The sequence below is a fragment of the Manis javanica genome, chromosome 3 (genome assembly GCF_040802235.1).
Source record: "Manis javanica isolate MJ-LG chromosome 3, MJ_LKY, whole genome shotgun sequence".
NCBI classification, from domain to species: Eukaryota; Metazoa; Chordata; class Mammalia; order Pholidota; family Manidae; genus Manis; species Manis javanica.
Window position 1 is genome coordinate 2,144,514 of NC_133158.1, and position 22,685 is coordinate 2,167,198.

The 22,685-nt window shown below is 60.2% G+C and overlaps 1 protein-coding gene and 1 long non-coding RNA gene across 3 annotated transcripts; one reads left to right on the forward strand and one right to left on the reverse strand.

Moving 5' to 3' along the window:
* The first annotated feature begins 637 nt into the window (after window positions 1–637).
* Window positions 638–16,986, forward strand: LOC108402881 (uncharacterized). Of its 2 annotated transcripts, none has more exons than XR_001854554.3 (4): window positions 638–1,252; window positions 12,043–12,178; window positions 16,551–16,734; window positions 16,851–16,986. It is a non-coding gene; the product is annotated as an uncharacterized lncRNA (long non-coding RNA). The 2 variants fall into 2 exon arrangements; XR_005054808.2 differs by lacking the exon at window positions 638–1,252 and adding an exon at window positions 1,260–1,419.
* CISH (cytokine inducible SH2 containing protein) lies at window positions 16,722–21,594 on the reverse strand. Its single transcript, XM_073230631.1, has 3 exons — window positions 21,434–21,594; window positions 18,318–18,538; window positions 16,722–18,155 (listed from the first exon to the last, which is right to left on the reverse strand). The coding sequence occupies exons 1-3, from the start codon at window positions 21,451–21,453 to the stop codon at window positions 17,626–17,628; spliced, it is 771 nt and encodes a 256-aa protein (XP_073086732.1). The 5' UTR covers window positions 21,454–21,594; the 3' UTR covers window positions 16,722–17,625.
* Window positions 21,595–22,685: the final 1,091 nt, after the last annotated feature.

Consider the following 22,685-nt stretch of genomic DNA (forward strand, 5'->3'; position numbering starts at 1 on the left):
TCACCAGGGCCTGAGTGCCCCGAGGCCCAGCCACAGCCCCCAGGGGCCCCAACTCTGGGGAAGCGAGGCTCGCGTGCCCTCCCTCCTCCCTGGGCCTGGAGTCAGGTGTGAGCTGCCCCTTCTAGAGTGTGCTTGGAGCCCCAGGGGTGGGACGGCAGGGGGACGTGAAACTGACGCTGGACTCCCGGCTCTTCGGGCCCCTGAAGTATTGAGGGAGGTGCCTGCTGCCCGCCAGCCCTCATCAGTCAGGGCCTTGAGCGCAGGCGGAGTCCCTCGGTGTGCTGTGCGCACCTGTGATTCCCCGGCAGCCGGGGGCTGGGGAAATGCTGCCTCACACCTGCATGCTTCTTAGCTGCCCGTGGCTTCTCCATGGGGCCATCTGCCTGGTTTATTGACATGTGTCCCCAAGCCCTTTCCACCCCCCCTCCCCACTTGGGCCATTAACTGCCTCCATTCCCTACCCTAAACTCTTGGCTGGCCCTCTGTGATTGGAGTGTGGTCTCTGGGTCCTGCAGAGTCCAGGCCTGGGGAGGTGGGGGAAGACGGCTATTGGAAAGGCCCTCGGGGACCCCTCAGGCCCTGTCACCCTCTGAGTGGGCTTCCGTCAGAACAAAGGGCGCCTCTGGACAGGCTGAGAACTGCGCTAACCTCTCAGGCCAGCGTGTCTTCATCCCCCTCTGGATTCTTTTGTCCACTCCCTACAGAACCTTCCGCTCCCTAACATACCTTCTCCCTTTGCCCAGGCAGCATGGCCAGCAGGAATGCCCTGACCACCACTGCCATCCAAGTTGCCCCTCCAAGCCCTAGCATAAATGCCCTGTTCTCCCTGCAGCCCCCAGCCCAAACTTCACCACGCTGATATTCTGCCTGGTGCATTTGGAAACCGTCCTGTCTCCCTCATGGGCCCCATGCGGGTCTGGCAAAGCCTAGGCTCAGCAAACACCCACCAATAGGCCAACAGTGGGAGTATTTTCCAGAATGGAGCTAGTGCTCCCCACGGCTCATATGACCTGACAGCAGCTCCCACGTTCTGGTCAGCAGGGAGAGAGCTGTGAGGGCCTGGCCTCCCACTCATGCCCGGCGGCTGTTTGGGTAGAGCTGTGGCCACCCCATGGGCTCAAGTGCACCTGATCTCTGACGGCAGCTGCACCAGGAGTACAGACTGTCCTGGGCGGCAGTGGGGGCTGCGCGAGGCTCCCTGCAGCTCAGCCCAGCCAGCTCCCAGCCAGAGTGTGGGCCAGAGCAGTCCTGGGTAAGCCCTGGCTGGAGCTTGGGACTGGCCGAGCACCCTGCCTCCTGGGGAGGCGAATACTGGTCCCAGGGACATGTCCTCAGTCCCCAAACCTGTATGTTCTCTTACGTGGATGGCAAAGGGGGACGTAAGGATCTTCAGATGGGAAGATCATCCTGGTTATCCAGGTGGGCTTGGGGTAGGCCACAGGTGTCCTCACAGCAGGCAGGCGGGAGCGCGGAGGGAAGAGGCCATGTGGGACGGAAGCAGAGGCCGGAGTGCCACAGTGTGCGGGACTTCCGTGAGCCAAGGAGTGCAGACAGCCTCTGGGCCCTGTAGGAGGGGGGGAGAGCAAAGTCCTGCCAACACCTTGATTTTTAGCCAGGAAAACTGGTTTTGGATTTCTGACTCTAGAACCATACAATGAAGACTATGGGGTAATTAGCTAACAGCAGCCATAGGAAACCAACACACGTTTTTGGTAATTGAAGTGAAATGCTTGAAAGATACTTAAAAATGGAAGTGGCTGGAAGTGGGCGAAGCTGGAAGAATGCTGAAGTGCCTGATGGATTGCTTGGCACACCTCTCCCTTGAGAGCTGAGGTGGCTGTGGGTGGGGGGGTTGGGGGTGGGAGCCCCCCACCTGGAAACCTGGCCTGCCGAGGCCCTGACCCGCATGTCTGACAGATCGTGGTGAGGGGGGCAGAGTTCCCACCTTGCAGAGCGACTAAGTTCCTCCCACTCTGAGCAAACTGGTTACGTATCCCCAAGGGACCTTTGGGCATCTTTGGCCTCATAACCAGGTATCAGATGTGTGACAGCTTCAAATTCTGAGACCTTCCAAAGATACTCCAACCACCCTGCAGGAAAACGGTTGGGAAAGGCTAATTTTATAGTTCCCAGAGGGCGCACCAAGGGATCCCCCTTCAGCCCCTGAGCCCGGGGCATGGCTCAGAGCAGCTCTGCCCTGTGATAGGCCTGGCCAGGAGCTGGGTCTCCCCCAGAGACTGCTCTCGGAGCAGGGGTCCCACCACACTGGGCCTGCACCCCTGGCCTGTGGTGTGCGCCTAGGGGACTGGGGAGGCCAGACATCCCACCCTGCTGAGCGGGGCAGCAGGCTTGCAGGCCCCACAGAGATCACTGTGCTGGAGGGAGCACAGAGGCTTGGCAGGCAGGCCGGGCCCAAGCCAGGTCTCCCCTCTGACTCTCAGCTGCCGGCCCTTCATCAGAAGCAGACCCCCACCCTGCCTGGCTTTCCAGGAACAGTGCTGTGTGCTGGGAGAGGCAGCCAGTCCTTCTGCCGTCCTGGAAGTCGGTGTGAGGCAGAGCCGTAAGCAAGGAGAGGCCCGGAGCTGTAGCTGCGCCGGGCCCTCGGGCCTCTCAGGCGAGTGAAGCCCTGGCCTTCCACCCTCCCCCCGCCCCCACCGCACCTCCTTGCCGTTATTTCCTAAGCTCTGCCGAGCACTGGGCACCAAGCACTGCTGTGCATTTATTAATCCCTGCACACCCCTCTAGACTGGTTTTTCATCATCTCCGTGTTGGGGAAACCAAGGCTCAGCAGGGTGCAGTAATGGGTCAGCCCAGCTGGACTGGAAGAGAAGCTGCCCATTTGACTGTCAGGCACACTGAGGTCAACATAGCTAGGTCCTGGGCTGCCCTCTGCAGAGCTCCATGCAGAGGTCCACCAAGGGTGTACCTTGAGAGGGTGGGATCCCTCAGGGCCTCCCAGGGGCATGGCCAGGCAATGTGGGGCTGGAGTTCCAGATGTGGCAACATAGGGACATAGCCCAGAGGAAGCCCTTGAAGTGGCGTTGGGAGGACCACCGGTATCTCCATGTGCAAGCTAGTGCCAGGTGCCACATACTCTGTCACAAATCCTATGTCTGCCTTGTGTCTGCATGTCTGCGTGTCCGTGGCCCGCTAGACAGATGGAGAGACTGAGTCTTAACCTGCCTAACGCCACATAGCCAGGAGGTAGAATACCCCCTGGGGTTTGAACCCAGTCCTATGCCATCCCAGTTACAAGTGGGGCAAGCGGGCCACCGAGGCGGACTGCAGCTCAGGGCCTCACTTCCCGGAGGGATGCAGGTGCCCCAGGTGCCTGCAGGGCTGACACAGGCTTCCAGGGCGAAAGGGAAAGTGGTGAGTTGAACAGAAGCACCAGGTGTGGGGCGAGCTTCCTTCCTGGCATCCAAACTTTCACCGGGTGGCAGAGCAGCCTGGCAGAGGGCGTGAAAGGCTGTAGGGGAGCAGTGAAGGCGCCCTCTGTGAAGGGAGATTCTGGGTGCTCGGGCGGGTGGCCCCCAGGCCCTGGAGGTCCCAGGAGGAGGTCCCAGGCCGAGGGGTCGGGTGTCCTGCCTGAAACCCTTGAGACATTCCCCAGCTCCGGGCAGCCACAGGTCTGCCCTTCGTCCTGCCCAGCCCCCCAGAGTCAAGGAGGACATTCTTTCAAACCGAGTTTCGTGGGGAACTCAAACACAGATTTTAAAAAGCATAAACTCAGCATCTGAAACAAATAGTATTTTCTAAGTTCAGATTCTCAACCTGTTATTAGCGGTGCATCTGTCAGGAACAACTGTGGACACACACACGTGACCTGGGGACTGGTAGGAGGGCTGCAGCCTTAGGTCAGCCTCGGTGTCAGGTTTCTTTAAGGGTTTGATTTTGGTGGCACAAGATCAGGGGACCCTTGATTCTCACAGACAGGTGGTGACAAACGGTGCCAGTGTTTCTGAAGGCCATCTCGCAGTCTCTTCCATCCACAGGATGGCACAAACCCAGTCTCTGGACATACACGGAGGATTGTGGTGTGTCCTAATTTGGGGTTGTGCTCATTTGAGTCTGTATGTGGTTTTGGAAATTGTTTTTTTTTTTTTTTCAATAGTTGAAAAGATGAAAGAAAGAGGGAGGGTTGAGAGAGAACGACCTTCTGAGGGCATTTGCCCTCCCCAGGGGTTCTTGGTGGAGGAAGCCTCTGCCTCTCCCAGGAAGCCCACCCTGACTGCCCCACCCCTGCATCCTGGGTGTCCCCCACATCTGTGCCAGCAAGTGGATCTGGGCCCTGTGCACCTGGAAAGTCTCTGCCTACAGTCTGCTCCTTCCGTAAACTCAATTCCTGGCTCTGGGGCAGGGAAACAGCCCCAAGCAGGGGACAGGGATTGGGGGGCTTCCCTGGGCCTGTGGTGGGAGGACTGGGGAACCCAGTGCCCCTGCAAGCCTGGGGTTTCTGTCATTCTGGGTACCTTCACTTCTGGGAACTTGTTCTGCTTTGGACAGAAAGAAATGAGAAGCAAAACCCCAGGGCCCAGCACCACCCCCTTCCTGTCCTCCTTCCGCTGAGTCACAGCCAGAGCCCAGCACCTCAGCCTCCCCTTGGGGCCACCGCACGGGGTGGAATTCAGGGTCATGTGAGGACCCAGCATCTGGGATAGTCCTCTGTTCCTGCCAGCATCCTCCATGAGGGGCCCCGGCTGCTGAGGGCTGAGGCTCCCTTCCAAGCTCAGGGAAGGGGCAACTGAGGTCCTATCTGTCCTGTCACCCCTCTTGTCCCCAGGCCCACCCACAAGCTTTGGGCATCAATTGTCAGCCAAGCCCAAGGGGGTGGGTGGTTCAGGTGGGGCTTTGTCCTTGAGAAGCTGGTGGACTTGGACATGGACTCCTGACTGGCCCCCAGTGATTGGCTGGGTCTTGGGCTTGTTCTGGACAGCAGTGCGGGGCTGTGGGAAGCTTTAGGCTCTGGGGAAGCCAGGCCACATCACGCATGTGTATCGTAGAGACCTGCATGCCTCTGCGTGTGTGTACCCCAGGCACATGCCTGTGCGCAGGTGTTGGACATCAGCTTGTGGGTCCGTGCCTGTGCTCAGGGCCTCCCTTGGGTCGGGGAGCTCTAGGCTCTGGGACCCAGATGAGGACCTTGCTGGCATGTGAGGTGTCCCCCTGTCTTGGAGGTCCAGCCACTGTCTCTAAGTCATGGGAGCCCATGGGAGATTGAGAACTGTGCCCATATTTCATGGAAAAGAAAGCTGAGGCGCAGAATCACACAGCAAGCTGGGGGAGATCTAGGTGGGGGCTGGGCCCCACCTGGGCACCTTGTCTACATCCCTGAGCTTCCTGGCAGGGCATTTGGGGCTGAGGTACTGCTGGCAACCACACTGCCTGAGCCTGCAGGAGACGAGGCTGGCAAGTCTCCCACCAAGGCCACCTGTGGACCGACCACACGGGCTTCCCAGGCTTACCTGACTGTGGTCGGCCAACTGGCTATGTTCTGGGTTTCTCCTAGATCTGTTGCTCAATTTTCTATGCTGGTGTTTTTCTACTGAAATAATGACAAACTTGTCTTTTCCTTTCTAATGTTTATAGCTTTTGTTTATTTTCCTTAGGACTTGGCTAAGACCTTCAATCCAATACTGAGCAGTAGCGATGGCTGGAGCATTTCTGTTCTCTCTCTCAACGCGTGTAGGGGTAGGCGTACTGCTGGTGCCCCCATCCTGTCCGCTTGCTGCTGGTTTTAGATCTAGAACCTTTCTCCAGTTGAAGATGGCCCGGGCTTGCCCTGGCCGACTCTGTTTTGGTCTTTTATATTAGAAGCTTATTTAGTTGCATCATGCAGGCAACAGACTTCCCGTGAGTTTGTTATTGCTGATTGTCAGGCCCGCCCTGGGTGCCTGGGTACGAGGGCAAACTGGTGTGAATAGTGGCCATCAGGAGCTCATGGCCTAGTGGAGGATAGAGGCAAGTGAACAGGCCCTTACCCCTGGGCCATGTGGCATGCACGGATCCCCGTCTGCCCAGCATCGTGCCAGGCCCTGGGGATGGGCAGGCAGTGCTCCGACGAGGCCCTGCTCACGTGGGCCCCCACTCTGTGGGGTCATGCCCCTCCCACCCCAGCTCCCACACAGCTGCTGCAGTGCTCAGCCCAGCTTTCTCTGCTGCAGAGGCCAGCTTAGTAAGAGGTCCAGAGTGCCAGGGAGCTCCCCCCAGCATCCCTCAGCAGGTGAGGGGGCAGCCTCGTCCCAGCTTCCTGGCCCTTGGGTGGGGCAGCCCTGAGGTGTGCACTGCACCATCTCTCAGCTGAGGACTGGCCTCAGTTGCCCACAGAGAGAGCCCATCGCTGACAGGCCTCTGGCTCCCTTCCTGCCCCGTCTCACTCCCCCTCTCCTGCTTCTCTGTGCCAAGAACTGGGGAGGTTGTGGGGTTTTACCCAGCTTGCGAGCTAACACGTCAGCTGCCATATTCCCAAGGATGCTGGTGGCGGATGCAAGGCTCCTGGGGCCAAAACAGAGGTCAGTGTTCGACCCCAGTAACAGCTATAGAGAGAAGACCAGGGTTTTCTTACACCATTTCTCTCAGCCCAGTTCTCCCGGGGTGACCCAGCAAGGGCCCAGTGATGCTGGCATGAGCAGTGGGTTACATTACAGGAGAGGAACCCTGATCTTATCTAATAGGCTACAAGCAAACATCCCCAACCTTTGCCCCAGTGGGGAGATACTATCCCTATTGTACTGGACAGCAGACAAATCTGCCCTTTTCCTGCGGAGGGAGATACCATCTCTCTCTTCTAAGGCTGTTTGCTGTAATCATCCTTGGGAGTGTTGTTTGGAACGAGGGTGGCTGTTCCTCTACCAGCAAGCGCAGAAACGGGGAGAACCGCAGAGCCCCGCTGGAGCCTGTTGGTATCACCTGCTGAACAACCTGTTTGCGTTCAGATCCTCAACCCCAAGCCAGCTTCTGCAGGAAACCCCCAAAGGCAGGGGGTGACACCAAATGGGCATCAGTGGATATCCAAGTGGTTTTGCCCATGCAGGGGAGCCGTGGGAGCGGGGAAGGGGCTCCTCACCCAGCTGGGTACTGGAGCACCTCTCAGGCAGGGGCTCTGAAGGGCTGTCAGGGTCGCACTTCTCATGTTTGAATGCTTAGTTCACTAGAATTTGTGGTGGTCGCTTGCGTGAGGTAGACAGTGGACTTGACTTTTTTACAAATCATTCCAAAGCATTTATTGGAAATTGTGCCTGGTCCATCACCCTGTTTCTAATCTGCCTGGAGCTGTTATTTAGAATATGTCACACACACACACACACACACACACACACGGACGATCAGTTCATGAGGACTGGATAAAGAACACTCGGGCGCGTTCCTGGGGCTCAACCCTCAGCTCCGCACAGTGTGGGGCAAGCCCAGCACCCCTCCCGATGACGACCTTCAGGCCCAGGGAGATGCAGTGCGTTGGGCCCCTCTGAGAGTTTGCAGGGGACTCCTATGGGAATTGGAGGTTTATTGCTATAAAATTAGTTAACAGCTTTTATTAAATGTCAAAAGGTTAAATAGAATTTTCCTGTTAAATCCTTTTGATTTTAATTTGATATTCATTACAACTTAATTTGTGTTTTATCTTTCAATTTCAGTCATTTTAAAAGTAACTTTTTGGAATATATTTTAAGTACTTCCATTTTTTAATATTTTAAATTCCACTTAATTTGTATTTTTGTGCTCTTTGGATATAATCTTTTAATCTTTCAAATCACCATGGCCAATAGAATAGTAATCGTGTGCACATCTTGACTGTAACAGCAGAGTAGTTTTGCTGGAATAAAAGCATGAGTAATAGCTGTCAGAGGACGATGGTGTGGTGCCCCAGGAGCCAGGCCTGTCCTTGTTTTCCTACTCATCCCACCTCACTGAACACCTGGCTGTGAGCTGTAATGATTCAATTTGATCATCTTTGATCTGTCTTTCTGATATTTTATATGACTTCCAGAGCCACAGATTTACAGGTTTTATTGTTATGAAAGTTTGTTGAGTAGGCAGATAGAGCATATTTTATTAGCAGTTTATAGCTTGATTTATGACCTTCAAACTCTCAGATTGTTTGCGGGCTCTGTCCTTTTGCCTAGAGCACCAGAGGCATCCAGCCTGCCCTTAAGTGGAAAAAGCAGGTGTGTCCGCAGGTTCTCGCTGCGGTGAGGGCCAGAGTGCTCCCGAGCTCATGTCCCCAGGCTCATGGTCAAGGGGGAGCCAGAGGACTGGGCCAGGATGGGGAGGAGACCCCAGGGAGAAAGAAAATCATCTAATGTATATACATTTACCTCTTGCCACGGTTCCGTAAGGTAGGTCTCCCTTTACACAGGGGCTCAGAGAGGGTGTGTGAGTGGCTCAAGTCACACAGGCTGCCTGGCTTTGGCCCCTGTTAGCAGGGTACCCACTAGGTGCCTCCCACTCAGTTGGGCAGGTCCCAGGCCCACCTCTCCTTGGCAGGACTTGCCAGGCCTCTAAGTGGTGAGGTGGCAGCATCCTTGCCGACTGCCAGCTGCCTCGGACAGCCCCAGAGCCCTGTGTCCCTGGGCTGCCCCACCACCCTGCAGGGACCAAAGGGCCGCTGTGTCACAGCTACGCCTCAGCCCCCACTGGGCCCTGAGCCGGCCCTTCTCAACCCCAGAGCTTACCCTGCAGGGTGGGCTGGGGGCCCTTCTCTGCCACGCACTGGGTGAGTGGGCAGTGCAAGCCAAGAAGTGGCCTGACGGTGCGAGGGCGGAGGAGCGTCCCTGGCCACACCCCTGTCCAGCCTTGGTCAGAGAGGGCGCGCCATCCTTCTGGAAGCAAGCAGGTTCTGAGGAGGTAAAAGGCTGCCCCAACACCACCCAGGAAGAGAGGGAGGCCCTACCTCCTCTCGATGCCCCCTCAGCCCACTTCCAGGCCCCTGCTCTGACGGTGCTGCCTCAGGGACCCTGTGATGGGGACACTATGTCCCTCCCTCCAGTGCAGCTGGGCCTTAACCCGGTCCCAGACCAGGCCTTCCCGGGGACCCTGCAGCCTCTCTTCGTCCTCTAGGTAGGGAAACTGAGGCTCCCACAGACCAGAGGCATGCTCACAGCTGCATGGCTGGGACCATGCTGGAACTGCTGTAGGTGGCCCGGCGCTGACGCTGGGCCTGGACTGCAGCGGGGGGACAGGGATCCAAGGGAAAGGCCCTGCACGGAAAGACTGGCCCAAAGAGGTACAGGAGTCCATCAGCAAGGGGCTGCAGGAAGCAGGGCCTGCACTGCAGAGCCCCCACGCTCCACCCTCTCCCTTGCCCCTTCACAACTGGGTGTCACCCCCTGCATGATGCTCATACCTGACATCCCGTCCCTGCGCATTGCGCCCCCCAGACACACATGCCCTCACTTGTCCCTGCTGGTCTGAGTGTGCACTCTGTGTCCATCTCCAGACTGGAGGGGCTGTGCCAGACCTGGGCTTGTCCTGGCAGGACGCTCAGGGGCCCAACAGACCCAGTGCTGGGATGATGGAGTCCAGGGAGGTGCCTGCAGTCAGAGAGGGCTTCCTGGCAGCAAGGACCCACGCTAAGGCCCCAGCACCCCTTCCCCTCTCCTAGGTCGCAGCTTGTCCTCTGGGCTCTCCCTGGAGTGGCCTGCAGGTTCCAGGAAGCATCCCCTCGCCTGTAGAGCTGCTTCCAAGAACCACGGCTCCTGGCAGCGCTTGCTCAGGATCCCTTCCCAGGACAGAGGCCTCTCCCTGGCCAGGCTGCTGGGGTCCCAGAGCAGCTGGTGTAGGCGGTGGGGGATGGAGCGTGGGAGGGGCCTCCGTGGGGACCAGGCTCTGGGAGGCGAGCCCAAGCTGTCAGCTCAGAGGGGTGGCCACACCGGCGTGGGGACAGGAGGTCAGTGAGTGAGTGCAGGCGTCCCGACGGTGTCAGCGGCAGAGGCAGGCCCGCTAAGCCCACTCACAGCCCCCGCACACAGGAGGCTACCCTGGGCTCAGAACTACACCGGCGTGCCACGCTCTAGCCCCACTCCCCGCCTGCCTGAGCCCCCAGGGTCCTACCAACAGGCAGATGGCACAGGCCCTACTCTGACTCAGAGCAGGCCTTCATCAGATGACCTTCAGTGGGACAGGCCAGGGACAGGAGTGGCTGCTTCTGAGCAGGGAAAGGGGGCCTGGGATGGTCTCGGGGCCTTAGAGGATGTGACACCTGTATTATTAGTTGTGTTATAATTTCACTTCATCTGGTTAAGACAGAGGAAGTCACCCCACCCCACCCCCCAGCACGTCAGGTCAGGTATGTAGGGGTCAGGCGTGACGGGCCCTGTGGGCAAGGACAGGGCCCAACCTCCCTCAAGGTTGCCGGGCCTACCCCTCTGGGGTGTGTCGTCCACCCGCATGCCACCTCTGAGCTGGCACCAGGCCTGCCTGCTGGCCTGGGACCTGCCAGATCATGTTGAGCAACCAGTTCCTGAGAAACGTTGAAGGCTGTTTGGTTTAAAATTAACTTCCCTGCCCCCTCAACCCCCCCCACAGGCCTCCTCTGAGTTCTTGGAAGAGGCGCTCTGGCTCTGTCTTCCTGGGAAGAGGCCTCAGCAGCTGCTGCGATTCTAGTGAAAACACCGTGCCCCGGGTGGGGGCGGGAGAGTCCGCACCGCCTGCTCTGCCCTCTCCAAGGCCCAGGGTCACCCCGGAGCCCAGCACCTCCAGGTCGCCCACTGAGGCCCAGAGGATGAAGCGGGTGGTTGTCAAGGTGCTGACAGGGTGTGACTGCCCCCACAGCCTGCATGCCCCATCAGGCAGCCCCAGGCCCCCGTGAACAGGGGAAGGGCCACAGAGATCCAGCCTGGCCCCTCTGCAAAGGGCCGACTGACAGCAGACCCAGGACTTTGATCTCCTTTGAGACTTAGGTGACTCAGAGAGAGAACCAGCCTGCTTGGTGTCACCCAGCTCAGCTGCCTAAGCTCAGCCTGCCTGCCAGATGCCAGGCTGACAGCGCCGGCCTGGCAGTGCTGCCCAGGGCCCAGCCCCTCCGCCAGGAGGCCCTCCTCAACTCACGCCCATGCTCCTCTCCTGCATAAGCCCTTCTTTGCCTGTGTCTCCTTGGCTTGTGTCTCTGGGGCTTTGGAGGGAAGGTTTCCTGAGAACCTGCTCACCCAACAGCTCCTACCATGGCCATGCACCCAAAGGGGCTGAGAAAAACAAAGAAGTGCTTGCCTAGTGGGAGGCCAGTGCGCGCGCACACGTGCATGCACCTGCAAGCACACAACGCGGTGTGCGCACAGTGATGTTGCTCCGAAAGGGTTGGTGGGGGTGGGGAGCTGTGAAATTGTCCTTGGAAGGGGGCTGAAGGCTGAGGGGCACTTTTAAGAACAAAGCTCCAGCTCAAAACAGGCTAGAAGTGAACTCAGCTGATGGAGGAGGAGCTACTGGCTCTGGTGACAAGAAGGGCCAGGCTGGCTTATGGGTACGGGGTGGGGAGAGGCCCTGCATCCCTTGCTGGGCACCTCTCTCCTTGCAGTCACACCACTGTTGGTGGGTGTCCCTAGTGCAGACTGTGTGGTGAGACAGTCCTAGAGGACTGCATGGTGGAGCCGGGGTGTCCCAAGTTCCCGCAGCCCTCAGAGGCCCCTCTGAACCCTGCCTGCTTTCACCAGGCCTTCATCATAGAAACAGCCGTCTTTCCAATGAGCACAAGGCTTCAGCCACACCAAAGAGACCCCTGCTGTGGGCCCACAGCACCTCCTGCTCACCAACAAGCATCAGCACCACCCACCCTGTAGCCCCCCCAAAGCCAGGCCCAGCCACTCTGGGAGGAGGGGAGACTGAGGCCCTAAGAGGTTAAACTGTTTGCCTGAGGTCCCAGAGTGACTTCTGAGATTCGAACCCTGCCTGTGTTCTTTTTACATGGTTGATTTGCCTCTTCAAAGACATCCCCAGGGGATACTCATGGGAAGTGTGTGTGTGTGTGTGTGTGTGTGTAAGAAATTCCACCAGAAGCCTAAGAGTGGCTGTTTTGGATCTTTTATGGAAAGTATGTTTTCTCCTCCCCAGGCTGCATAGACCTGGGAAAACTCAGGCTCCACGGAGATCCCCCAGGATGCAGTGGGTGCCTGAGGCAGGCACGAGGAAGCTGGGGAAGCGAGGGAAGGCTTCTCAGAAAAGGAGCATTTAGGTTGATCTTTGAAAGGTGAGTAAGAGTTTGCCCTGGCAGAGCTGAGCTACAGGGACCTTCCCAGATGGATGGTGCAGTGTGGGGGCTGTTTGCAGGGACGCGGAGTGGATGGCTTGGCAGTTTAGGAAGCCCTATGCTGGAGCCTGGCGTAAGGCGTGGGCAAGATATGGGGGAGCCTGTGATGATCACTAAGTGGGGAGGACAGGGCAATTCTTGTTTGAAAGCACCTCTGGAGGTGGTGGTAGGGCTGAGTGGTCCTATGAGGAGGCCACTGGGACGGCCCAGCCAGGTGTGGGTGATGGTAGGGCTAGATCTGGACAAGGCAGCCCTGGGGAGCATCAGGAGGGCAGCTGGAGGGACCAGAGACAAGGTGGATGGACCTGGAGACCACAGACTGGGAGTGAAGGTGGGGATTGTCGCCAGGATGGGCGGGGAGTGGAGGTGCGTCTGGGGGCAGCAAAGTGCCCAGGTCTGGACTGGGTGCCGCAAACCAGGTTGCACATGTTACCAGCCAGCAGGCAGCAGACTCCGGTGCAAGAGCTCTAGGGTGAGCGGGACGAGCCCTGGCCTGGGATTCAAAGCCCTGGGCTCCAGCTCCATGCGCCTGCTTCCTTTCTGGGTGACTGTGGACAGGCTGCGTTGCCCGTATCTCTGGTTTGCAGCTCTGCGGCGGGACAGACCCAGACGTACGGGCCCTCGTCACCTCCTCTGTGACTCCCCTCTGAGAGCACCGATACGGAGGGCGGGTAACAGGCCTCAGGGAGCGCCATCCTGGGCCTGGGCAAGGGGAGCAGATGGCTAGTCGCTACTAGAGCTGTGAGAGAAGTTGCTAGAAGGTTGGGTTGGGCTGCCATCGCCTCCACCCCAGCTCACGTGGAGACCAGACCAAAGGGTCTGTTCAAGGACTGGAACCCAAGGCCTTGGTCAGCCAGTGAGGGTGGAGGGCAGCTTCAGAGCCAATGTGTAAGGGGTCCTTATGGCTCCAGGGAGCTCCAGCCCATGGGGACCTCGGGGGCCGTCACACCTGCCCGGCCATCTCTCAAATGGGACTGAGGTAGTGCCGGCAGCAGCGGCTACAAGGCTGGGCCCGTCAGGCCTTCCTCGGGCTTTCATCCCTCCATACATCCTCAGACCCCGCTCTCCTCTGAGCTCACCCTCCCCGTTTCTGAAGTTCAGTGGGGTTGAGGGGGATGGACCACGTGTGCAGTACACAGTCCAGACCGGAGGGGAGGTCAGGGTACAGTGGGGTGTGGGGGATGGCCCAGCTAGGACTGAACCCCCAGGGCGTCCTCTCTTGTGAGGCTCAGCCTGCTGCCCCAGAGGCACCACTGCAGTGACCCCTGGGGCTGTGGGGCCTGCCTTAGCTAGGGAAGGAGCCCCAGTCCCCGCAGTCAGGGGTGGGGAGGACACGTTCCCCACCAGGGAGAGGCTGTTGAGTCTCTGGCAAAGCTCAAGCCCACTTTGTACTGAAACCGGTCCAACAGGTTCTGGTGAAAGGGCTGCGCAGGCCATCTAGGCTCCGCTTCTCCTGGAGGAAGAGGGCCTCCCTGAGGTCCCCGGAATCCTCCTGCCTTCTCAGTCAGGACTTACTTCAGGCCCCTCACCCGTCTACTCCGTGGCGGGCGGTGTGCAGGGTGGGGGCGGGGCCCTGCGGCTGAGAGTTGGGCCAGCGCAGTGGTGCCTCTAGCCCTGTTCAGACCCGGGTCGGCCTTGGCCCAGCGAGGTTCGCTGAGCTGGCAGACTGAAAGCCAGGCCCAGAGGCAGGGGCTCCGGTGAGGGGGCTGTTAGGCACCCCGGCGAGACATGCCCACAACAGGAGAGGCCTGGCTGTCCCAGGAGCACCTCTGTCCCTGTGTTTCAGGGGATGTTGTGAGTCCAGGATTGATCTCCACACCCATCTCCCTGTGGGGCGCAGAATCCTCCAGGGCCCAGGGCCCAGCCCGCAGCCCCAGCTCCCCTCCTCCAGAATGCCTCCTGAATTTCTTTCCCTCCCTCCCTGCATGCCGTGTGTGCCAAGGCTTTTAGCATGCTGGCCCCTGGGGGGCAGACACCAGGTCTTGAGTCTGTTCTGCCCCTCACGAGCCCATAGCCTGCCAGATCCCATGCCACAACCTCTCTCTGGCCTGCTCCCGGCCCCAGGCCCTTGTGCCCACCCCCACCCCCATGGACAGGCTCACCCCTTAGGAACGAGCATCAGATCCTGGCATTCCCTGTTACCTGGAGGAGGTGCCCCACCACACCAAAATAACCCAGGACCTTCTGCCTTCCCCATCCCCTTAGCCCCCTGGGCAGCTGTTCAGACTCCTTCATAGGCACCATAGTGTCTGCTCCGGGCCTCTGCCCTGCGGGGAGGTCCACCCCCCCACCCCCCACCCCCCGCCGACGTCCTTTCCCTGAACCGTCTTCACAGCCAGCTCTTGTTCTGCTCAGATGCGCAGGCCCCGCGCCACCCAGTTCCAGAGCCTCTCCGGCCCTGTCACCCGCAGCGGTGTCCCTACACCCGAGCCGTGCTCTGCGGTGCCCCTGCTCTCACTCTCAGAACCTGTCCCGAGTGCCCATTTGTCCTCTTTGCATTGTCTCCCACCCAGCAGCCAAGGAGCCCCTGAGGACAGGGACCACGTCCCCGGGAAACATCCCCTGCATGGACTCCGGCCCCGCTGGTGCCTGAGGAGCATGTGTCCTGGTGCAGGACTTAACCATCAGTTACCGTCTGTGTGCAGTGCAGGGTTCTGTGGCCCACCAGCCGCTCCTCTCTTCCCCACCGTGTTGCAGGGTGCACCCCTTCACTAGCCCGGAGCTGTCCCCGGGGAGTGCGCTGACCAGGACTTTACGCTGGGTCTGTCCCTTGCTCTGGGGCCTGATGACTTGCCCTCCACTGCCCCTGCTCTGGGCCGGCATCGCTCACACCCAACAGGGAAGCATGGAAAGAAAGTAGAAGTGGAAAAATGTCAGGTGCCAGGAGTCGCTGGCAGCTCCTCCCCAGGCAAGAGCTGGACCTTGGCTCGAGCTGACGCGAATGTGAGGGGACTGGGGCCCTGCTGACCAGGCCAGTGTCCCCAGAGGCCTTGGCTGGCAAGGACGCAGGGATGAAGCCAGCATCTGACAGCAGCTTGCCAGGAGCTGCCACCCCCACTGCCCCGCTGCCCCTTCTCCCCGTCATGGTGTAGGCGGGCTGCTGGGGCCCCCAGGGGTCTCTGCCCCATTCCTCCCTCCCTGAGCCAGTCTCTTGCCCCTCAGCCTCTTCATCTGTGCAGTATGGGGGACGGCGGGATGCACTCCCAGCTTGGCGGGGGCACCGTGTGAGCTGCAGAGCCTGTGTCCCCTCTGAACGATGAGGAGTTTCTGGGTGTCGTCGTGCTCGCCCTGGCACCGGGTGGGGAACAGCCTGCCTTGGGCCCTCCCTGTCCACTCCCTGCCCATGGGAGACTCAGATCTGGGGGGGAGGCAGACACCTCAGGCATCTGGGAACCAAATGGGCTGAGCTCCAGGCTGGCGCAGTGAGGAACGCAGCCACGGGGAGGCCGCGGTGGCCTGGAGGAGGCGCGCTGTCGCCCCGCAGCCGGCCACAGATGGTGCGGGCAGGACGCCTGGGCCTGGGCCCCTCCCCCAGCTCACTGTCACCCGGTGTCAGCTCCGTCCTTTGCCGTGGCTGTCCCCCGGCCCGCAAGGTCCTGCGCTCCGTAGCGCCTGCTTTTTGTCCTGTCCTGCCTCTTCCTTGTCACGGACGCGTGGCTCTGCAGGCCTCCTGCTCTGTCTGCCGGCATTTGCTGCTTCTGATCCACAACTTCCCATTGTCCAAGGGCCAAGAACACAGTAAGGTCAGAACCAATTCTAAAATAAGGGCTGGATCCTATGCACGAGGTTCAGAAGAGCCTTCCTGTGAGATATTAATATTTCAGGACGTAACAGGATTCCATGCAGAAGTGTTCCAAAGTCAGACCATCAAAATGAAGAATGTTTTCATTTTTGCTGCTCCTCACCCCCACTCTGGTGTGCAGGACACTGAGTGGGAGGCCCCCCCCAACCCCACCAGCCCCCACCTCAGGCCAGCCCCTGCAGCTGTGCCCCACTGCGTGAACAGCCCTTCTCTGGCCTCCCTGTGGGCAGGAATTGAGCTTCCCAGGGCCCCCCTGGGCCCTTGCCCTCCCTGCATCTTCTCCCCAGAATGGCTGGCCCTGGCTTCACGGACACTTGGCCTCCTCATCTTGAAAGCCGCTGCCCCCAGGCATGGTCCCCAGCACCCACCCCCCGAGTAATCTCCTTCCAGTCGCTAGTGGGCACCTGTTCACATGGCTCTCGGGTGTGGGGCTCCTCTGCCACCACTCTGGCTGGCAGCGGCCCTGCAGGCAGTCCAGCTGGCCTTTACCTCCTGCCTCCCACCCACCAGAACAAGAGAGAATGAGGAGGATCTGCCCCCTGTCCCCTCCACTCCTCCCTGGGGCCCTCGCAGGACCTGGACTGCCACATGCTGTCTGTGGGCCTTGGTTGAACCAGGTGTGAAGTGCAGATGACCGTGGTAAGACAGCGTCCAGAACTCAACAGAGGCCCCACCGAGGACTCCATAAACAAAGGTACAATTTTATTGTAATTATAGAGAAGTCAGTAGAAGAAAAAAACTGGGGTTTTGTTATCTTAATAATTTTATAAAATCTTCTCAGATGTGTGTCTTGCTCCCCCTCATGTGCAGGCCCCGTCCTGGGCAGGAAGCTGGCCCAGCACACACGCTCACACCAGGCCTGAGCCCCAGCGAGACCAGCTCTGTGTGGACGCTCCGCCCTGCGAAGCTCTGACGCCTCGCCTCTGTTCGCCCACCTTCACAAAACGGCTGCGGTCAGAAGAGACTGGGTATAGTCCCGGGTGAGGGAGTCGGCGCCCGACGCCATCCAGGACTGCCTTGGGTCCAGCAGCACGTCTCAGATTGGGGCTCTCCCCCACCAGATAGACCAGTGAGGCTGGGGTCTCCGGAGCAAGCAGGACGCAGAGAGGCGGGGCAGGCTCATGCAGAGACCAACCCATGGAGAATAAATAAATAAATAATGTAGGACTGCAGTCACCCAGCCTGCCTGCTCCGCCGTCAGGGAACTGTCACTGTCAAGTTCAGTTCCTCTGGCCGCCATCCTCCTGGAGACAGAGGCCGGTGAGAAGGAGGGGTCCTGCCCCACCCTGTGACTGAGAAACCAGGGCTGGCCAACTGCAGAGTCCAGAAGGCCGCGGCAGGTGGGGAGCCTGGGCCCAGCCCCAGGGGGAGACGGGGTCCTGCCCATCTCCCTCCCCTGACACACAGCTCCCATAGTGGAGCCCCCGAGCTGTGTGGCACCTCCCCACCCCTCACCCAGGCCTGACTCTTCCTGGCCCAGATGCCAGATGCTCATGGGCTGTAGGGCGACCGCAGGAGGGATCATGGAACCGAGTCCAGCTGGGCGGGGCCACCCCACGGTAAGGCTGGCTGAGGCCCGGCCGGGTCAGAGCTGGAAGGGGTACTGCCGGAGGTAGTCAGCCATGCGCCGGGGCAGTGGCAGACAGTCCACGTCGGCCACCAGGCGGTTGATGGCGAGTCGGCACAGGTGCTGTAGGCTGCGGCCACTGCTCCTGCGCACGAAGGGCCGCACCAGCTTCAGGTGCACAGCGGCCATGGGGCCAGGCAGTGCCGGCGCTCCAGGTGCACCTTCCTTAGGGGTCGGCAGGGCTGGGCTGGGCGCAGGTTCAGGGCTGTCACTTCGGGTGTCAGCGGCGCAGGAGGCCACATAGTGCTGTACGAGGCTGACCACGTCAGGGAAAGCCAGGATGCGTGGCCTGGACAGGCAGTTAGAGTCCAGGCGGAAGCTGGAGTCGGCGTACTCGATGCGCACATTGGTGGGGCCACGGGTGGTTTTGACCGACAGCGTGAACAGGTAGCTGGGGTGGGTGCTGTCGCGTACCAGGAACGTGCCCTCTGGCATCTTCTGCAGGTGTTGCCGGGCTTCGCTGGCCGTGATGGAACCCCAATACCAGCCTAGGCAAGTGGAGTGGGGCCGAAAGATTACCAACCCAGGCAAGGGCAGGGCTCTGCCTCCCCATCAGACTTGGCGGGACAGGGCTGCGCCCCTCAACAGGCAGAGCTAAGCTTCCCCAGTCAGACTTCCAGGACAAGGCTTGCCTCACTCCTCAGACTCACCAGATTCCCGAAGGTAGGAGAAGGTCTTGGCTATGCACAGCAGGTCCTCCTCGGGGTCCAGCACCTTGGGCTCACTCTCTGGCTGGGCTGGGCTCTCCTCTGTCACCTCCTCCAGGAAGGCCCCAGCAGCCAAAGGCTGCATAGCTGGTCTGGCCAGCTCCAGGGACTGGACCCCCAGGGGCTGCTGCCCAATCCTCTCCAGAGCCAGCAAAGGACAGGGTCTAGAAGGTGGGCGTGGGCAGTGAGTGCAGCCCCTGTCCCTTCCCATGTCCTCAAGACCTCTGGACACTGAGCCTCAGTTTGCCCTCTGCCCACCCATGGGCTCAGTGAGACCAGCACCCACCTCCCACTTGTCATCACAAAAGGCCCCCTGATTGCTTCCCCTACATGTGGACCCTCTTTTGAAAGAGACCCCTACCCTCCTGCACTTACTAAACAATAAAGAGTCTCTATTTTGCACCAACTGAAAACACACATCATTCCATACAGGAATTTCTAGCTCACCATGGCCAGTTGGTGTCCCCACCACACAGACAGGATCCAGTGCAAAGAAGCCCCACACGGGTGCGCTCCCGCTGAGGTAGACTCTTCCAGAGAGGTGCCAAGATTATGGTAGGGTGCCCAAGGTCACGTGCCTCCTCCCCATGGGTATGAGTGTCTATCAGAGGGGCCTGGGTCCACCCTGACCAGGGCTTAGTGGCTAGAACGGTATCCCCAACTAGGTCAGATTCCCACCTGTTCTCTGCTCTTCCCAGTCAAGGGTCTGGGGTACACGGTGGCCTCTAAAGGCCCTGGCAAGTCCCACTGCCCACATATGAGCTCCAAGGGCAGCGTCCCCACCTCCTAGACCCTGCCCCGGCAGGCCAGCCCTGCTAGGCTCCAGGCTCTGTGACCTTACCCAGACCTTGCCCTTCACTGGTTTTCCTTTCCCCACACCCCAGTGAGGGCTCCTACCAGGCCGGGTACAGAGGGGCTCGGCCACACCATGTTCTCAGGTGGCCAGAGCTGGGTTACTGGGCTAGCCCCAGTCTGAGCAGTGGCTTCTCTTTAGGGGAAGCCCACCCAGCGGTGTGGTCCTGGGGCTTCCTGAGACCAAAGGACGTGGCCCTGGTTCCCAAGGAGGAAATTGCTGGTCTTCCCTCACTCCTCCCAAAATATATCCTCTGGCTGCACTTCCAGGTCTGGTCCCCTGCTGGGCCTCTGGACACTCTGAGACCCTGGGCCCTGCTCTCAAGAGAATTTACAACCCAAAGCCAGAAAAGAAAGGGTGTCATGGGGGAGTCAGGGTCTGCGCAGCTGAGTCCAGCAGATCACGGGAAGAGCAGGGGGAGGTGCTCCAGGCTGAGAAGGCTGCGCAGGTAAACTCGGGAGGTATTGCTTGTAAGGCAAGAAGAGGTGGGCAGAGGCGGGCAGAGGAGCCAGACCTGCCAGTGTAGGTTAGAGGCGACCCTTAGAAAATGTTGACACTTTGGCGCCCCACGACCACTCAGGAGAAGGGGCCACAGACCCTGGCACAGCACAACCATCTAGTACTTTCCCACACCCACTCTGGCTGCACTATGGGAGGTCTGGAATCCTGTTTGGGGAGTACGAGGTTGAGCCCCAAGAAACTGGCAGTGGCCGGCCTGCCTGCCGGGGCCCAGAGCTCCGCTCAGGCCCAGGAGCCTTCCAGGGACACTGCAGGCGGACAGCCCGTCAGGCCGGAGCCTCCAAGGGTGGCCATTCCCAGACAGCCTAGCAGGGCACAGGTGGGTGTGGGCCCCTCTAGGGCCGACATGGTGTCTGGGTGTGTGAATGGCTGTACTGGCTCCCACAAGCTCCTGGCGAGTGAGTGTGTATCTGAAGGGTGTGCCTGGCTGTGTCATCGTCATGGCAGAAGTGGGGGCTGGTGTGTTCCAGGTGGGGGTGGCCTGTACATGTATGTGCCTGCTGTGGGGCCCAGCTGGTGAGTCCTGCCTGGAGACATGCTGGTGGGCAGACTCAGCCCTGAGGGAAGCACCCCAGCAAAGCGGGCAGCCCAAACCTATGGTTGGGAATCCCCAGGCGGGCCCTGGCTGTTCTGTGGCTGTGCGGACACAGGTCTTGACAGCCTTGCTCTTGACACCCAACACTGGCCCTGGAACCCTGCGGTTAGAGTGAGAGAGAGTGTGGGACCCCAGAACTGGGGGTCCTGAGGATGAAGGCAGTATGGGGGTGTTCAGGAGTCCCCAAATTCAGGGAGGAGGAAGGGAGGTGCTGGGGATGATCAGGGGCAAGTACAGCAGGGGAGTCCTTACCCATCGAGTCTCTTGCCTGGAAACAGGACTGCTCAGAATGAGGGGCACAGCAGCCCTGCCCACCTTCCACCCTCCACTTGGTATTACACCTGTTCTGTAACAGCAGCCACTGGGCCACCTGCTCTCCATGGGTTTGGAGCACCCAGTCCCATCTCCTTTCCAAGCTCCTGTCGGATCAGTCTGGAGCGCCTCAGACCCCTGGTTGAAGGGGGATGCTGAGGCTCTGTGGGTGGAAGGGCTGTGCCAAGAATGCCCTGCTGAGGCCAAGACGCATCTTATCGGCCCTCACCACAACCCCAGAAGACTTTGGGAAACTGGGAGAAAGGAGGCAGGAGCCAATGTCCTTCCCACACTGGGATCCCACACTGGGCTGAGAGGGAATGGGGTGGCTGTAGGGGGCCCTAGGCAGACCGGGACAAACCAGGCGCTCCCAAGAGCTGCTGGTCAGTAGGTGCCGGCCCGGGAACAGGCAAGGATCTCAGGGCGGCTTCCCAGGAAAAGCCCAATTGCTAGCCCACGGCCGGCCGGAGAGTGGATGATGGAACCGAGGGCAGGGGCTGGCCCAAGGTCGCCAGGAAACCGGGGACGGGGCGAGGGGAGAGTGCCCCGGCCCAGAAGGGGCCTGGGCAGGTGAGCCCGTCCGCTGCAGCCAGAGCCCAGCCCTATGCCATCCCGTGTTCCTCCCGTCGCCAGTCCACACGGCCCACTACCCACAGAAGGAGTAGGGGCGCTGGCGTTGTCCCCGCTCCCTGGGTCACCCCCGAGGTCCTACGGCGCCAGGTCGCTCCGACCCGTGAAGTCCTCCCGGCCCTCCCGCACGGGGGGCGGCAGCGCGCTTACCCCTGGATACACAGGACCATGTCCCGGCGGCGGCGGCGGCGGCTCGGGGAGGCTCGGAGAGGCTCGGCGGGCGGCGCGGCTGCAGGGCTGGTGGGTGCGGGCGGGACTGCGAGGCGGCTGCCGGGCGCGGGGGGCGGGCCGGCGGGCTGCCGGGCGGGGCGGGCGCCAATCTTTTGTCCTCTGTGTCCCGGCCCTTCCGGGAAGCGGCGTCTTCCTAGAACCGCCGGCTGCGCGGCGGGTGCGGGTGGGGCGCGGGCAGCACGTCTGCGCCGGCGAAAGGAAGCCCTTTGACATATTTCCAAGAACTTTCCAGGAAAAAAGGGCGGGGCCCGCGAGCCGAGCAATCGCGCGCTGGGGGCGGGGCCTTGCGCCCCGCGGCCAATCGCGGCGCGCGCACAGGAGGCCGACGCGACCGAGGGTGACCCGGAGGCGGGTACAGGGAGCGGCTGGGGAGGCCCGGCAGAGCGCTGCCCGGAGCGCCCCACTTCCCCTTGCACTCCGCTTCGCTGCGCTCCGGCCCGTTGTCTGGCTGTAGGACCAGCCATGGCGGCTCAGGGGGAGGCGTTCACGGGCCTGCCTCCCGGCCGGTGGCTCCCCCAAAGCTACCTGTCTGGTAGGCAAACACCCACTGCAGGCCTCACGTGGACCCCAGACTGTGTGTACGGCATGGGGCGGGATTGGAGAGCGACCTGGGGGATGGCAGAGGGAGGGCCCACAGCTGAGCAGGTCCTCGGGGCTAATACTGCGGCCACCATAGTCGAAGGGATCCAGGAGAGTTTTCTCCTAAAGAGTTGGGGGAGAAGGCACATCCCAAGCTTTTGTGGCCGGTGGGGCCCTGCAGCCTTGGCTCTCCTCGCCTCTGGCCGGCCACCAGTCAGGGAACTGAATGCCGGCTTGGGGAGCAAGCGCCAGCTGACCCCACAAGACGGTCCGTGTGCATCTCTGAGTTGATGCCCCCTCCTTCTCCAAAAGCAGGAGAGAGACCTGGAGCTCCAAACGCCGGAGATAAGCTGAAGGTGGAGTGATAAGTGGCACTCGCTCCCATCTATACTGAGCCGTTGATGCATTTGAATTTCAACCTCTGGCTTAGCTCCATCATGCAGACAAGACTGAGCTCCAGGGAACAAAACGCCTTGCTAGGAAATAGCAGGCTCAGAGTTTGAGACCTACACTAAGTCAGAAGCCCACGCTCTTACCCGTGATCCTCTCCACCTTTTCCCAGTTCTCTGGACTCACCAGGGAGCATCTTGAA

Coding starts and splice junctions, on each gene's coding strand:
- CISH (XM_073230631.1), bottom strand. CDS start 21,453: ATGGTCCTGTGTATCCAGGG. Junction 18,539..21,433: donor ATGGTCCTGTGTATCCAGGG/GTAAGCGCGCTG, acceptor CCCACCTTCTAG/ACCCTGTCCTTTGCTGGCTC. Junction 18,156..18,317: donor CTCCTACCTTCGGGAATCTG/GTGAGTCTGAGG, acceptor CCACTTGCCTAG/GCTGGTATTGGGGTTCCATC.